Genomic DNA, 17094 nt, shown 5'->3' with positions numbered 1-17094 from the left:
TCTCACAAAAGAAGCCATATCATTTTAAAATCTGTTTACCCCCTTTCTTTTGAAAAAAGAAAATTAAAGAATCCATTATGACCCCACACTTAAAAACAAAGTTGTTAAAAACAAATTCTGTTTATTAATTTAATGTATTTAATTAAATATGTAATGAAACATGACCATGAAAACTATCAGTCTTTATGGCAGCCTTTACTTTATGAATACTGCCTGACGGACAATTCAGAAATCCCGCCCACCCAGCTGTCATTTTATGTTTTTATGTTTAATAATAATATCCCTTATTTTATTTAAAAACAGTTATAGATTATACACAACATGGCCAAAAGTATGTGGACACCTGACCATCACACCCACATGTGGTTCTTGCCCAAACTGTTGCCGCTAGCGAGTTTTTAGATATCTTTAGGTCTGACCTCATTTACGTGATCTTTGCAGGCAAACAGCCATGGCACGTTTAGAAAGTAGCGTAACTAAAACACGTCCATGTCATTTTGGATAAAATATATATATATATATTTTGCCAAAGTGTATTCAAGGCAGAAACCTGTTTTGTTCAAAACTTTTTTTTTCTGTAATTGTTTCTGTTTTCCAGAATTCAGAGTGCAAGAAATATGCACACATGCTATTTGGGTTATAACATACAAGCAGTACATTGATTAGGCAGTTGAGCCAGATTGTGGAAAATGTAGACAAATATCCAGTAAAAGTGGCATGTGGTATGTGTCAGGTATTGTTGAAGCTTATTCTATTTGGCAAGCCATGTTGGGCTGTACAACAATTGGTACCAGTCTAATAAGCTTTAACATTAGGGATATAATTCATTTATTTTTTCATTTTCCTTCTGCTTTTCCTGATGGGTTCACAGTGCCGACAGGTTGAGAAAGTCAGCTCAGAATTCTCCTCAAGTCAAGTCAAGTGGAGTTTATTGTCATTTCAGCCATATACAAGTACACAGTGAAACGAAACAACGTTCCACCAGGACCAAGGTGCCACATAAGACAACACAGAACAACACAGAACTACGGGGACTACATAAATTACATAAATTAAACGTAAAGTGCACAAGTGCAAACGTGCAGACAGCACAAGACAGAACAGACAGTACATAACTATGACGCCGACCAGTACACAGTCCTGTTGAAAGTGATAAAGTGACAGTAGTGCAAATATTACAGCTGAGGTAGTGTAAACAGTGTAAACATAGTAGTAGCAGCAATAATAAAACACGTGCAAAACATGTGCAGTGCATGTGCATAGAGGATGTTCCGTTGTGTGTATATAAATGTATGTATGTATGTGTGAGTTCCTTGGACCAGTTCAGTTGTGTGTGTATATATATGTGTGTGTGTGTGTGTGTTCCTTCAGTCCAGTTCTAGGTATTTAGGAGTCTGATGGCATGAGGGAAGAAACTGTTGCACAGTCTGGTTGTGAGGGCCCGAATGCTTCGGTACCGTTTACCAGACGGCAGGAGTGTGAAGAGTGTGTGTGAGGGGTGTGTGGGATCATCCACAATGCTGGTGGCTTTGCGGATGCAGCGAGAGGTGTAACTGTCTGTGATGGAGGGAAGAGAGACCCCGATGATCTTCTCAGCTGTCCTCACTATCCGCTGCAGGGTCTTGCGATCTGAAACAGTGCAATTCCCAAACCAGGCAGTGATGCAGCTGCTCAGGATGCTCTCGATAGTCCCTCTGTAGAACATGGTGAGGATGGAGGGTGGAAAATGTTCTTTCCTCAGCCTTCGCAGAAAGTACAGGCGCTGCTGGGCTTTCGTTGTTATGGAGCGACCAGGTGAGGTTCTCCGCCAGGTGAACACCAAGAAACTTGGTGCTCTTGACGATCTCCACGGAGGAACCGTCGATGTTCAGTGGAGAGTGGTCATTCTGTGCTCTTCTGAAGTCAACAACCATCTCTTTAGTTTTGTCCACGTTCAGGGACAAGTTGTTGGCTTTGCACCAGTCTGTTAGCCGCTGCACCTCCTCTCTGTATGCTGACTCGTCGTTCTTGCTGATGAGACCCACCACGGTCGTGTCATCGGCGAACTTGATGATATGATTCGAGCTGTGCATTGCTACACAGTCGTGAGTCAGCAGAGTGAACAGCAATGGACTGAGCACACAGCCCTGTGGGGCCCCAGTGTTCAGTGTGGTGGTGTTGGAGATGCTGTTCCCGATCCGGACTGACTGAAGTCTCCCAGTCAGGAAGTCCAGGATCCAGTTGCAGAGGGAGGTGTTCAGGCCCAGCAGGTTCAGCTTTCTGATCAAGTGCTGAAGAATGATTGTTTTGAATGCTGAACTGAAGTCTATGAACAGCATTCTAACATAAGTGTCTTTATTGTCCAGGTGGGTGAGGGCCAGATGGAGGGTGGTGGTGATGGCATCATCTGTTGAGCGGTTGGGGCGGTAAGCAAATTGCAGGGGGTCCAGTGAGGGAGGCAGCAGGGTCTTGACGTGCCTCATGACGAGCCTCTCGAAGCAATTCATGATGATGGGTGTAAGTGCAACGGGACGGTAGTCATTGAGGCAGGACACTGAAGACTTCTTTGGCACGGGGACGATGGTGGTGGCCTTGAAGCAGGTCGGGACAACGGTGCTGCACAGGGAGGTGTTGAAGATGTCCGTGAAAACATCTGTCAACTGGTCTGCACATCTCCTGAGCACCCTGCCAGGAATGTTGTCTGGTCCAGCAGCCTTCTGTGGGTTGACTCTGTGTAGAGTCTTCCTCATGTCAGCCGTGGTTAGACACAGCACCTGGTCATTGGGAGAAGGGGTGATCTTCCTCGCCGTCACGCCGTTCTGTGCCTCGAACCGAGCGTAGAAGTCGTTCAGCGCATCTGGGAGGGAGGCATCACTGTCACAGGAAGGTGGTGTTGTCCTGTAGTTGGTGATGTTTTGGATGCCCTGCCACATGCGCTGGGTGTCTCTGCTGGTCTTGAAGTGGTCGTGGATTCTCTGAGCGTGTGTGCACTTCGCCTCTCTGATGGCCCGGGACAGTTTGGCCCTTCCTGTCTTAGGGCCACCTTATCGCCTGCTCTGAAGGCGGAGTCGTGGGTCCTCAGTAGCGCACGCACCTCTGCAGTCATCCACGGCTTCTGGTTGGAGCGTGAGGTGATGGTCTTGGGGGCGGTGACGTCATCAATGCACTTGCTAATATAGCTGGTCACTGATGTCGCGTATTCCTCCAAGTCAGTGAAGTCGCCGTCAGTTGCCGCTTCCCTGAACATGTGCCAGTCAGTGTGTTCAAAACAGTCCTGAAGAGCAGAGATGGCTCCTGCTGGCCAGGTTTTCACCTGCTTCAGAACCGGTTTGGAGCGTCTTACTAGCGGTCTGTATGCTGGCATTAGCATAACAGAGATGTGGTCTGAGTAGCCGAGGTGGGGGCGGGGCTCCACCCAGTACGCGCCGGGGATGTTTGTGTAAACAAGGTCCAGCACGTTTTTCCCTCTCGTTGCAAAGTCCACATGCTGATGGAATTTAGGGAGCACTGACTTGAGATTTGCATGGTTGAAATCTCCTCCTGGGAGATTTGCATGGTTGAAATCTCCTCCTGGGGTTCCCCAGGCAATCCCAAGTGAACTGGGAGATATAATCTTTCCAACAGGGTTAGGGTTAGCTGTATCTCCTTCAGTGTCTCCATCCAGTGTGATGTGTCTGATACAGCTCTAGCGAGAGCTGACCAGAGAGCATCCTTGTAAGGTGCCTGAACCACCTCAACTGATTTCTCTCAATTTGGAAGACCAGTGGCTCTACTCGGAGGCTCTCCTGGATTGCCAAGCTCCTCACCGTATCACAGAGACTAAGATCAGTGCTAAAAATTTTCTAGCATTATTTTGTTACTGTACATTACATCCCTTTTCATTACTCTAAAATCTATTACGTTCATAAAAAACTAATGCAAACAAAAGTTTTCACAAAGTGTATATTTTTGAAAAAACAAACAAACAAACAAAAAAAACAACAACAACAAATATCAGATATACAAACCCTTCACAGACCCTTTAGTCAGTCCTTTGGTGAAGTACCCTTGGCAGCAATTACAGACTTATCAGATATACAAACCCTTCACAGACCCTTTAGTCAGTCCTTTGGTGAAGTACCCTTGGCAGCAATTACAGACTTAAGTCTTCATGGCCATGATGCTGTAAGCTTGCCACACCTTGATTTGGGGATCTGTGTATTGCTTCTCTCAGGATATTTTCAGTTCTGTTCAATCCTGAGCTCTGGCAAAGCCACTCAATGACATTCCAAGATTTGTCCCTGAGCAACTACTGCATTGTCTTAGCTGTGTATTTCAGGTCATTGTCATGTTAAAAGTTGAAGCTTCTCTCTGAGGTTATGAGCAGGCTTAAACAGTCATGATCTGTTAAGCTTTCCCTTGACCATGACAAACATCTTAGGCCCTGCTGCTGAAAAACTTCCCCACAGCCACATGCTGCCACCAGCATGCTTCACTGTAGGAATGAAATTACTGGTTCCAGGTTTCCTCAAGTAATGCTTGGCATTCAAGCTAGAGAGGTCAGTCCTGGTTTCACCAGGCCATAGAATCTTCTTTCTTATGACATGAAAATCCTTTAGCAGGGGTTTGTTAAATGCTAACTGTCATGTGCCTTTTACTGAGGTGTGACAACTATCTGGCCACTCTAGCATAAAGGACTATGAAATGCAACAGAACTGGTTGTCCTTCTGGTACATTCTCCCATCTCCTAACAGGACCTCTGGAGTTATATCTGTCTGGAGTTGGGTTGATGGTCACCTTCCTAATTGCAGCACCTCTACTCTGTTAGTCAGTTTCATAAGATAGATTGCTCTAGGAAGTGTCTCTGTGGTTCTGAACTTTTTTTCCATTTGGTGGAAGCCACTGTGTTCTTTGGGACAGTTGGACACAAACTAATACAACAGTCAATATAAATAAAATTCACCCAACTGAATTTACCACAATTGAAATTAGTTAAATTGAAACATCAGTGAAAAAACAAGAGCTCAGTTTTGAGTGTCATATCAGTGTCCAAATATTTCTTTTTATGTTATGAACACTACCAGCATTTTTTCCTTTTTTTATTCTGGTCTGTGGTTGTATAAAATTTCAAAGTATGCTCATGGATATAAATATTATAGCAAAATGTACGATTTTACAGATTTAAGAATCAACTTGTTGCCATGGGTTCATTCCAGATACATCCACTGGTTTGGTAACTTTTACATTTTACAGGTGTGTTGACAGGTGTATGTCAGGTTTGTGTTATTTTAGTGTCATCTTAAAAAAATATTTAGTAATACCTAAATATCGTTGATGGAGTCTGTTTTCTTCTAGACATTTTTCGCTAAACCTCTGCCAAAGCAAGGATAAACAGAGATTTTACTGCTTTTCAAGTTTAGGAAGAACAAACATGTGAGCTTGCAGAATAATACTTTGTAAGATTCCAGCTTAAAATTAAACTTCTATTATTTTGTATGGTCTAAGTGAAACCTCTAAGTGTGTAATCTTATTTTGGAAGGTGAGAGTTTAACATTTGAGACCATAATAGTTGGTATACGTTAAAACTACAAGTGTGACCCCTGAGGAAACCAATGGTTGCCGCTAGTGTGGTTTAAACTATCACACGTGTACTGCAGAGCATACTATGTATAACACAGGGGCTGGAATCAGGTTTCCCTCCATTGTCCCCTTGTTCTCCCAGGCAGGTCCGGTTCTCTGCTCAGGGTATTCCACTTCCACACTTTTATTGGATTAGTCTGCTGTTAGTTGGGTTTCCACAGCTATGTGCCTGAAGTTGGTGTTCCTTCAGTGTAACAGACCCCTCGTTCTTTCAGAGTACACAGAGTTGACCGTGCCATGCTGCAAGACTCAGCCAGTGTCTGAATCCCCTGGAAGCCAAAAGTGGGCAACAACCACCTTCAGGCCATCTTAGCCAGACCATCTTAGGACACATTGGCTGAATCAGACATTTCAGCCTTGAATCTGACCAAAACACTGCAGCCTAAACAGCTCATTAGTCACAAACGACCACATCTACAACCCATAAACATAACAAGTGGCGGTCTGAGTCATTTTCTAGGTGAGTTGAATTTGATGATTCAAGAGCTAAGACTGCAAATTCATAGACTAATATCTATGAACAAAGCCCAGTCTCATACAGTACTTAGCCTCATACAGCACTTGGTCTCAGTGACCTCAGAAAAGAGCTCATTAACACTGAAATAGGCCACACAATTCACTGGTGTAAAGGTAGATTCACTGAGAGAATACATTGTTTAGGATGCTAGGATTGTTGACGGCAGCTGCAGTGGTGGTCCCCTGGTCTTGCTGGAACTGCAGGATTTTCAGAAGTGAGTTATCAGTTAATGGAGGGACCAGAAATTGTACAAACAGAAATGTGTCCTCATATTAATGAGTGGGTTGCAGGTTCTATGTTGGAATCACAAGGCTTTAATAACAAAAGGGATATGCTTAGGAGCAGTGCCCTATCTGAGAGAGATAGTAACCACGCACACTTCCCTTACTGGCTTGGGTATCAGTGTGTCCCCTGCTGTGAGACCAGAACACATCAACCAGCTGGAATTGAGCTGGAAGTTTTTCTTACTGATTTTGGACTGCCATGACAGACATATCCATGGTTAGCCTTACTGAGAGCAACTCCTCTAGTGGGGATGTTCCAGTATACGGCTGGAAGGATGGTATCTGCACCCATGGATAGAGTCGGACTTGCAACCCGAAGGTGAACCTGAAGGTCGTGGGTTCGAGTCTCGGGTCCGGCAGGGATTGTAGGTGGGGGGAGTGAATGACCAGCGCTCTCTTCCACCATCAATACCATGACTGAGGTGAGACCCTTGAGCAAGGCACCGAACCCCCAACTGCTCCCCAGGCGCCGCAGCAAAAAATGCTGCCCACTGCTCCGGGTGTGTGTTCACGGTGTGTGTGTGTTCACTACTGTGTGTGTGTGCACTTGGATGGGTTAAATGCAGAGCACAAATTCTGAGTATGGGTCACCATACTTGGCCACAAGTCACTTCACTTCAAAAGTGGTGTCCCAGAATTTGGATAGGTGTGGCATGGTTTGCCTGCAGATTTAGCCCATCTGAATGAATAACACTCTCGAACATACAAGCACCTAGTCAGACCTTTATGTACTAGGTGGAAGATGCTATTTGGTCTAGATTTGTTGGTTAAACCGGGGATTTCTTCCCAGGTCATATCACCCAATTTTGTAAATCAATCATTTGACCTTACAGTGTTCCATGACAGTGAGCCTACAGAGTGTTCAGTACATACCCTATGGTATGATTTCAGACTGGACAGCAGCCATCTGATACTCAGACCAACCATGCATCTGTCATGGAGGAAGACTCAATAGGCTCTGTTTTCTAAGAAGAGGCTGGCCTTCAGTGTGCTGGACATCATCAACATGCCTTAGAGCTTGGATGGACACCCAGCCCCCACAATGACATGACATACTCCAGGAAGTCTGCATTGCTGCTGCCTGGGCATCACCATGCATTTTTTGCAAAGTAGCCTTTCAAGACACATAAAACCATTGGCATTACACACACATATTTCATACACATAGTGCAGTCAACGTAAATGCATTGTCATACATCTTGTCATTTGTGCTTGACCAAAACTTAATACTATATGGCCAAAAGTATGTGCACCCCTGACCATCACACACACACATGTGGTTCTTCCCCAAACTGTTGCCACAAAGTCGAAAGCACACAGCTGTATGGAATGTCTTTGTATGCTGTAGCATTACAATTTCCCTTCACTGGAATTAAGAGGTCCAAACCTGTTCCAGCATGACAATGCCCCTGTGTACAAAGCGAGCTCCATGAAGACTGACCTCAACCCCACTGAACACCTTTGGGATGAACTGGAACACTGACTGTATGCCAGACCTCCTCACCAACATCAATGTCTGACCTCACTAATGCTCCTGTAGCTGAATGAACACAAATCCCCACAGCCACGCTCCAACATCTAGTCGAAAGACTTTCCAAAAGAGTGGAGGCTCTTATAGCAGCAAAGGGGGGACCAACTCCCATGGTTTGGAAAGGGATGTTCGTTGTGATGGTCAGATGTCCCCATATATTTGGTCATATTTGGTGTATACACAACAAATTGGTGTCACACACATACAGTCCCCTATCAATTCTGTTATTTCTGGATTAATAAGCTGGACTTTGTGTCCTAACCCTTATATTCCTTCTAAACAAAGCAGACAAAAGTAAGTTTTGCTGTAAATAAAGACAATCAAGCATACAGTTAATATTTGACTTTATGCCTTCATACTGAAAGCCCCAAATGAATAAGAATATATGTGTAATGATTTTTTTTTGTCTGTCTGCATTAAATATAATGTGACTAATGCAATGTGTCAAAGCTGTACAGCTCTCAGGTGTCAGTTCGTGACATTTTATGTTTTTGGATTCAAATTATAAAATAAATAAAATATATTACAGTTGTAAAATACATTACAATTGACTCAAGAGACATTAGCTAACTGCTTTTCATCACTTTATTCAAATCAGTCTCTGATGACTAAACAAAGTAAGTACAATAAACACCTATGAAATGTGGACATTAGACACAGTTCAGCAATCAATATCTGCTTGCAATAAATAATACAGGTAACTGCATATATACGGAACGTACAGTGACATGGCCTTTCCTTAAACTCAGTTTTTAGAGGCATCAAACATGCAATAATTTACATACCATACCATTTTAACTGTAATCTTCAAGTCTTCCCAGAGCTTAATTATCATTCTTCTAATATTTAGTGGCACTAGTTGAAATGCTATATTATTACAAAGTTGTAAAGTTATATAATGGTAAAGTTCTCAAAGTACTTAGTTAGTTCACTAATCGCTGGGCTAACATTCAGAAAGTAACCCAGAGAATTCTGATTCAGAATCTCCCACATCCAGAGCCGTTATGCAGTGAGAAGATTTATTATAACCTCACTGCACAATGTCTGATATGATGTTCATATGATATTATATTTAATAATAAACGAAAAGGGGATTATTACTGGAGACTCAGCACTGTCTCCAAATGATGGTTGTCACATTATAGTATATACGCCTTAGGTCATACATACATAAATGCATATAATTCTTCATCTATCCATCTATATCTCATGGTTCCTTAGTCTTCCAGTTACATTTTTGTGCAGTTAGAATGTTTCAGAACAATAGAAACGAGGAGGAATAAGCAAGAGAAGGTGAGAACAGTTGCAAATCACCCAGGTTGGTATTTTGACAGAAATGTGGAAGCACTGGAGAGGCATTACACAAACATCTACACACGTGCTGCACTTTGGATAAAAGGCATCATTTAGGACAAAGACAGAGGTATGAGCTTTGGTGAACATTGCATAAATTATTTGCACTCGTGGTAGAATTTGCCACATGCTTGTTTACAGGTCAGTGGTAGAAGTACACTGTGGAGAAAAGATCACAAGAAGTCATATGAAAACTACAACTTTAATGTCCCATACTAATGTATTTTGAGTACAGGTCTATACTAGTAATCAGAATGTTTTGAGTTCATATCCCAGATGCCACCTGTTGTTTGAACAAGGCCTCTTATCATCTTCCTCATTTGTTTATCACTTTGAAAATAAGAAGCACCTGCTAAATGAACATGTAAATGTGTCCTGTTTGTGTTATTTAAAGGGACATTCCAGCAAAAGTAAATAATTTATCCATTAATACATGCCTTCTTCTTCATATCAGAATTACAGTGCAGGACTTTCCAAATTAGCCTAAGCAAAGTAACATGGATACAGATACAGATGAACAAATGCAGATAAACCTGGTATCTGTATTCAGATTTAAACTCAAAGTGGGTGTGGCTTAAACAGGAAATTGAAAACATAAAAAAACCCTATAAAGGCAGAAACGCCAGCACTATCAGCACAGTCTGTAAATTCTGTGTCTGACAGAACCTCAACCTCAGCATCATTCGAGTTCATAAATGGTCTCAACTAGAGAGATGCATTTTTTTTTTTAATCCCACTTGGGCAGTTATTATTTTTGTTTGTGACATGCCATTTGTGATATTTTTTCATTGAATTTGGTTCTATTTCCCAAAATATGAACAAACTAGTTATCTAATTTAAACCACCATAAGTAACCATGACCAGGCATTTACTAAGTATAAATGGAGACCTACTGTAAATGCACTGCACAGTGCCACACATTCATGTTAATGAACATGGTCTTACTTGGTCCCCCGAGCTTCATATCTGACTGCTTGCTCATACATGCATGAAAATAAAACCTCCCACTCACATGGCTTTTTCGTTGCTTTCCCTGGGATTCCAGTCCTGAAACACACCTCTAGTCTCAACCAAATGCCCTATGAACATTTCTGTCAAGCTTTCTAAAAATAAATTACCCCAATAGTGCACCTCTTATTTGTATCTAAGAAAAAGCAGCAGCTAGATATAATATTACTTATTAATTAATTACATGATACAAAAAATGTTATTGATTTATATTATTTATGTTAAAATTATGGCGTGTCTAGAGCACTAGGGTATAAGGGAGTTTACTCACTTAAAGCAATGCCCACCAGGAGGACTACAACAACTCCCATGATGATCATCATCTAAGAAAAGGTGAAGATAATTTATCCTCAATGTGCATGTATATATACTGCCAGAAAGTTAAACATATAATGCTGTTCAATAAAAAATATGGTTAGCTGTCTTAGAAAATGAAATCACAAAATCAAATTTCAATATAGCCATAAGTCATACACTACAACACTGATCTAATTTAATAACAGTGTAATATCGCCAGTATGTATATCCAACAATGGCTATAAAATGGATTACTCACCTTGTTTGATTGGACAGAAACTGCAATTTAATTCTCAATAATCTCAATCGGTATATGCCATTTTAGGTGTTTTTGATTCTGAGTCAGCTGTTAATTATCATATTATTGTGTTAATATACTCTGGTTAAATGCAGCCAGTGTATCATGCATCATCATGTATCATGTTTAAGGAAAAGCATTCAGTGAAAAATGAAAATCATGAAGGAAAGCAGAAAACAGGATATCGGAAAGCTAAGAAAAAAGATACAGACAAGTGCCAAATTAAAGGAAAAACCAACAATACGTCTTAGTAAGGTTTTGAGAAGCCGTGAGTCAGCAGAACAGCTTCACTGCACCTTGATATAGATTCAACATACTGTATCTCTGGAACTGTACTAGAGAGATGAACATCATTCTTCCAGAAGATTTCTCCTCCGTTGGCGTTTTGATGATGAGCACTGTCTAAAACTTTAGTCCAAAATCTCCTTAGGTGTTCAAATGGGTTGAGATCTGGTGACTGTGTTGGCCGTAGCATATGATTCAAATCATTTCAAACTCATCAAAGTGAGCCATTGTGCCCTGTGGATGGGTAAATTGTCATCCTGGAGGAGACCACTCCCATCAGGATAGTAATGTTTCATCATACAATAAAAGAGATCAATCAGAATAACTTTGTACTGATTTGCAGTTATGCTCCCTTCTAAGGAGACAAGTGGTCTGAGCCATGCCAGGAATATGACCCCTACAACATAAAGAAGCCACAGGTTTTTCCTTTAATTTATCAGCCTTGAGCTTAAACTTTCTTCTGCTACACTTGTAAGTCGCTTTGGATAAAAGTGTCTCCAAAATAACAAATAGAAATGGAAAAGAGAAAGAAAAGAGGAAGGATTATTAGTGGCTGCATCATGAGATCTAGCTGGGTTTTAATCCAGTGACATCACCCTGCCCTTTATCCAGGGACATGATTGAATAAGACGCTGGTGTACCATTTGGGCAAAATGCACTGTGAGGTGGGAAAAGTAAGAAGGAGAAAGGGAGGGGATATTAATTTACAGTGAAAGCTGTATTGGCAGAGGTTTGGATGGAGACATAAAAATGCAATGCATAGAGTGAGTCACAGGCCATCAGTGACTCTGCTATTATGAGAATCGGTTATTTGCATCAGAGCTTATACATTTATCTAGTTCTGCCAGCATAGTGATTTACAGGCCAAGGTTATCTTGAAACAATCAGCTACTGCAGCACAACTATCAGTTAATGAAACTACTTCATGCACACAGATAACAGCACAAAAGAACCCCTAAAATGGATACTTGCATTTTTCTAGGGAATGGGATACTGAAATTCTATGAAAGAGCCAACATTTATTACTACCAACACATTTATTAGTACCAAAAAACACACAATGCGGTATCTAAAGTGATATAAGGGAAAGACACGACCCATCGTGTGTCATTAGATCTTAACCAACCTGCTTGGTTAATGCTAAGCATAAAAGATCACACATGGTACAATATATTTTACAGAACACACCTTGCAGTTTTTCCACCAGTACTTGTTCTTTAGCTTGGCAGCGCTGCTCTCAAACATCTTAGCTCCATCGTGCAGCGCATCAGCCCGGTTGTCCAGCTCTGACAGGTTCTTGTCCCTGTCTATTACCTTTTCAACATTTACACGCATGATATCCACCACCTAGAGGGGTTAATTAAGGTGAGCTCAGTAATTTGTCAGCTTTATCCAACATTTAAATAACTCCTTTGTGTTACAGAAAAGGGTTAGAAAAGTCATTCTGAAGAGAAGCAAGATGGACATGGCAAGGATATAATGAATCATTATACAACAGCAATTATTTAACATTTTTATTTTTACCCCATTTTTTGTCTTTGCCAATTCCCACCCACCATCATCTACCAACTGGGGACCATGAGAACTAGCACATCCTTCTTCCGAAACACATGAAGCCAGCAGTCACATGTTTTCGACCTGCTGCTCATGCTAAATCACAGAGCAGCTTAATGCAATTGAAGAAATTGCTAATTGCCTTCTTCCACACTATATATACACTATAATACACTATATTGCCAAAAGTTTTGGGACACCCCTCCAAATCATTGAATTCAGGTGTATAAAACCAAGCATCTAGGCATGCAGACTGCTTCTACAAACATTTGTAAAAGAATGAGCTCAGTGAATTCAAGCGTGGTACCGTGATAGGTTGCCACCTGTGCAATTAGTCCATTCGTGAAATTTCCTCACTACTAAATATTCCACGGTCAACTGTTAGTGGTATTATAACAAAGTGGAAGCAATTGGGAACAACAGCAACTCAGCCACGAAGAGGTCGGCCACGTAAAATCACAGAGCGGGGTCAGCGCATGCTGAGGCGCACAGTGCGCAGAAGTCGCCAACTTTCTGCAGAGTCAATAGCTACAGAGCTCCAAACTTCATGTGGCCTTCAGATTAGCTCAAGTACAGTACGCAGAGAGCTTTATGGAATGGGTTTCGATGGCCGAGCATCTGCATCCAAGCCTTACATCACCAAGTGCAATGCAAAGCGTCAGATGCAGTGGTGTAAAGCACGCTGCCACTGGACTCTAGAGCAGCGAAGACGTGTTCTCTGGAGTGACGAATCACGCTTCTCTGTCTGACAATCCGATGGACGAGTCTGGGTTTGGCGGTTGCCAGGAGAACGGTACTTGCCTGACTGTCTTGTGCCAAGTGTAAAGTTTGGTGGAGGAGGAATTATGGTGTGGGGTTGTTTTTCAGGGGTTGGGCTGGGCCCCTTAGTTCCAGTGAAAGGAACTCTTAATGCTTCAGCATACCAAGACATTTTGGACAATTTCATGCTCCCAACTTTGTGGGAACAGTTTGGAGCGGGCCCCTTCCTGTTCCAACATGACTGTGCACCAGTGCACAAAGCAAGGTCCATAAAGACATGGATGACCGAGTTTGGTGTGGAGGAACTTGCCTGGCCTGCACAGAGTCCTGACCTGAACCCGACAGAACACCTTTGGGATGCATTAGAGTGGAGACTGCGAGCCAGGACTTACCCGTCCAATGTGCTTCTAGAAGAATGGTCAAAAATTCCCATAAACACACTGAAGCTGTTATAGCTGCAAAGGGTGGGCCAACTCCATATTAAACCCTACGGATTAAGAATGGGATGTCATTAAAGTTCGTGTGCATGTAAAGGCAGACGTCCCAAAACCTTTGGCAATATAGTGTATATGAGCATACATACACCGAAGACTAATATCACTCTGATTTACAGTGTCTTGACACTTTTTCTGTTACGCTACTCAGGAGACCAGTAAACAGCATGTACTGTACATTAGTATGTATGAGATAAGAAAAAATAAGCCAGGAAACAATTCTAAAAATTCTAAAGCTACTATCGTGGACTGACTTATGGCAATTTATTGCTGATAGCCAGAGTGGAGGTTTTGAGTTTTAATGAGATAAGAGAAATCTGACTACTGCTCATATCGCACCTCGTTAGCTCTAATTAGGGCCCCTAATCAAATTTTGGACTGATTTCACATCTTGGACAAGCATATGTTAAAACTTACCCTCCCAAACGGATAGCTGCTGTGACTGGGGGAGACCTTTTTTGCAAGCAAAACTGATTTCCCACCATAAGCAAAAATAAATTTCCCAACCATATTACAATTTTAGCTAAAAAAAAGAAAGAAAATACAAATTACAAAATTACATTTGCTCTTTTGAATGGAAAACTACTAGCATGGAACTCTATGAATAGGTATTAAGCATAGTAAGAATGATCTTTGAGCTTTTATCTGCGTAGGCTGTGTGTAGATGAAACATGCGGAACGGCATTCCATTTTTATGGGATAAATATTCAGATATTTATCACTAGTCATACCAAATCAAAGCGATTAATTTATGGTATAATCTTAAAGATGTTTGGACAGTCATACCAAAAGGCCAATCTATGTGACTAGTAAACATCTGTTATTTGACTGATGTGCTTGCCTCATCCACTTGGGCCTGCGTCTGTTGGAGGCGACGATTGCTGGTGAGGTTTGGGGTTGGGGCTGGTGGTCCTTCATCCCCATCTGGGGCTCCAGGGTCAGTGGTGGCATCCTGATCTGGGGCAGACCTGTGGAGATGCGAATTTATGCCATCAAATACAAGACTTAAGTGCCAATAATTCAGAACACACTTACATGCGTACTTCTGTTGACTCTCAAATACATCAGAATAAATGCCCAGTATTTAGTTGGGACTTTCTGGAGCCATGCAATCCTCAATGACTAAGAGATTTGATAGTTTGTAGGCTACGTATGTTTATTGTCCTGATACTTTTACGCACCTATAAAGACTTAGAGAATTGTAATGCGTAATGCTACAGATGGTGGAATTAAATAAATTGCTATGATTATTAATGTATTGTCTGGCTTCAATACATTTGGCAACATGCATTGATATAAAGTGTAACACGTTAAAAAAAAAAACAGAAGAAACCAGCATTCTATACACAAAATTCTGATCTGTTATGTTTAAGTAGTAGAAAACATTGAATACTTACATCTTGACAGCAAGTGCCTATGGCCAGGATACACTGGATGCATGTGTGTGTGTGTGTGTGTGTGTGTGAAAGAGAGAGAGAAGGAGAGAGAGAGAGAGAGATTTAGTTATTATTCCTTAGTAGCCTAAAAATGAAGTCTGCTCATACAAAAGGCATATTCTGTTCTAAAGTAGCCTAAATGTATCAGTGCGTTGACTGAGCCATTACTCCACAAAAAACAAAAAAAAATTATTACCGAAAGAGCTGATGCACTTGTTGGTCTGGATCTTGGGACTAACAAAATATATGCGTGTGCTATCCCTAGGAGGGTTCTGAGGAGACGGATCACGTCCACTTTCAGGCACACCCATCCCCTCCCCCTAAGCCCCCCCCAGTCTGTAGTCTGCTCCATAAAAGGCAAAGCTCACACAGAGGAAATGACCAGGGCAAAAAAGAGACTTTCTCAGAGGTAGAAGTGAAATATACACTCACTGTCCACTTTATTAGGAACACCTGTACACCTGTACATTCATGCAGTTATCTAATCAGCCAATCATGTGGTAGCAGCGCAATGCAAACAATCATGCAGGTACAGGTCAAGAGCTTCAGTTAATGTTCAAACCAAACTTCAGAATGGGGAAAAATGTGATCTCTGTGACTTTCACCGTGACATGGAGGTCGGTACCAGATGGGCTTGTTGGAGTATTTCAGAAACTGCTGATCTCCTGGGATTTTCACACACAACAGTCTCTAGAGTTTATACAGAATGGTGCGAAAAACAAAAAACACTGAGTGAGCGACAGTTCTGTGGGTGGAAACGCTTTGTTGATAAGAGAGGAGAGAGGAAAATGGCCTGATTGGTTCAAGCTGCCAGGAAGGATATAGTAACTCACATAATCACTCTTTACAACCCTGGTGAGCAGAAAAGCATCTCAGCATGCACAAAACATTGAACCTTGAAGTAGATGGGCTACAACAGCAGAAGACCACATCAGGTTCCACTCCTGTCAGCAAAGAAGAGCAATCTGAGGATATCTTGGGCACAGAATCACCCAAACTGGACATTTGAAGATTAGGGAAAAAAAATAACCTGGTCTTTTTCCAGTCTTCAACTGTCCAGTTTCAGTGAGTCTGTGCCCATGATAGCCCATCAGATAACTGCATGAATGTGCAGGTGTACGGGTGTTCCTAATAAAGTGGATGGTGAGTGTATATATTATTTAACAGTTTAACAATCCCTTGAAAATTCCAAAATCTGGAGCAGAATTACAGAAAAGGTGAATTAGATGTGAATTACGTGATCATGGACACCAAATATATCACGCAGGGAAAGGCTGTTTTTTTTTTAAATTCAAAATGTCTTTGTGCCAAAGTGCCCTTCCTGATGCCTCCTGGAAAAGCAGGAGGGTGTTTGTCAAAGAAAGCCCAATGATAGTACACTAGGGAGTAAACGGCACACTGCAGCTTGAGTCACACCAGATCGGTCACTTAGTGCTGGCACTGATCAAGGGTTGCGCAGCATTAAAAGAGAATGCCATGAAAAACAGAACCGCCTTATAAGCTGAGTCATTGCAGTCCATCCTCCTTTTATGCAGCAGCATTCGGAACTGAATGACTGGTCTTATTTGTCTTAATTTAACTGAACTGAAGGCGGCTGCAGTAAAATCCTTATATTTATAATTATGTTAGTTGAAATGCAATATTTTTGTTGAATCCCTTGAATTAAACCTGAAAGTCTAC

General features: G+C 41.7%; 1 protein-coding gene across 1 annotated transcript; it reads right to left on the bottom strand.

Annotated features, from left to right (window-relative positions):
• Positions 1 to 8497: 8497 nt before the first annotated feature.
• Positions 8498 to 15696, bottom strand: vamp1a (vesicle associated membrane protein 1a). The gene is made up of 6 exons (XM_026928407.3): positions 15611 to 15696; positions 15376 to 15408; positions 14820 to 14946; positions 12360 to 12518; positions 10563 to 10614; positions 8498 to 9442 (listed from the first exon to the last, which is right to left on the bottom strand). Coding segments are annotated over exons 2-6 (357 nt in total). The 5' UTR covers positions 15378 to 15408; positions 15611 to 15696; the 3' UTR covers positions 8498 to 9425.
• Between the last annotated feature and the right edge of the window lie 1398 nt (positions 15697 to 17094).

The sequence above is a fragment of the Pangasianodon hypophthalmus genome, chromosome 29 (assembly GCF_027358585.1).
Source record: "Pangasianodon hypophthalmus isolate fPanHyp1 chromosome 29, fPanHyp1.pri, whole genome shotgun sequence".
NCBI classification, from domain to species: Eukaryota; Metazoa; Chordata; class Actinopteri; order Siluriformes; family Pangasiidae; genus Pangasianodon; species Pangasianodon hypophthalmus.
The sequence above is the reverse complement of the archived record's forward strand: the minus strand, read 5'-3'. Positions and strand labels throughout refer to the sequence as shown.

What these genes read in the sequence shown, in the direction of transcription:
- vamp1a (XM_026928407.3), bottom strand. An exon ending in CGCAGGCCCAAGTGGATGAG is followed by an intron (nt 12,519 to 14,819) that starts GCAAGCACATCA and finishes TAACCCCTCTAG; the next exon opens with GTGGTGGATATCATGCGTGT. An exon ending in ACTGGTGGAAAAACTGCAAG is followed by an intron (nt 10,615 to 12,359) that starts GTGTGTTCTGTA and finishes ACCTTTTCTTAG; the next exon opens with ATGATGATCATCATGGGAGT.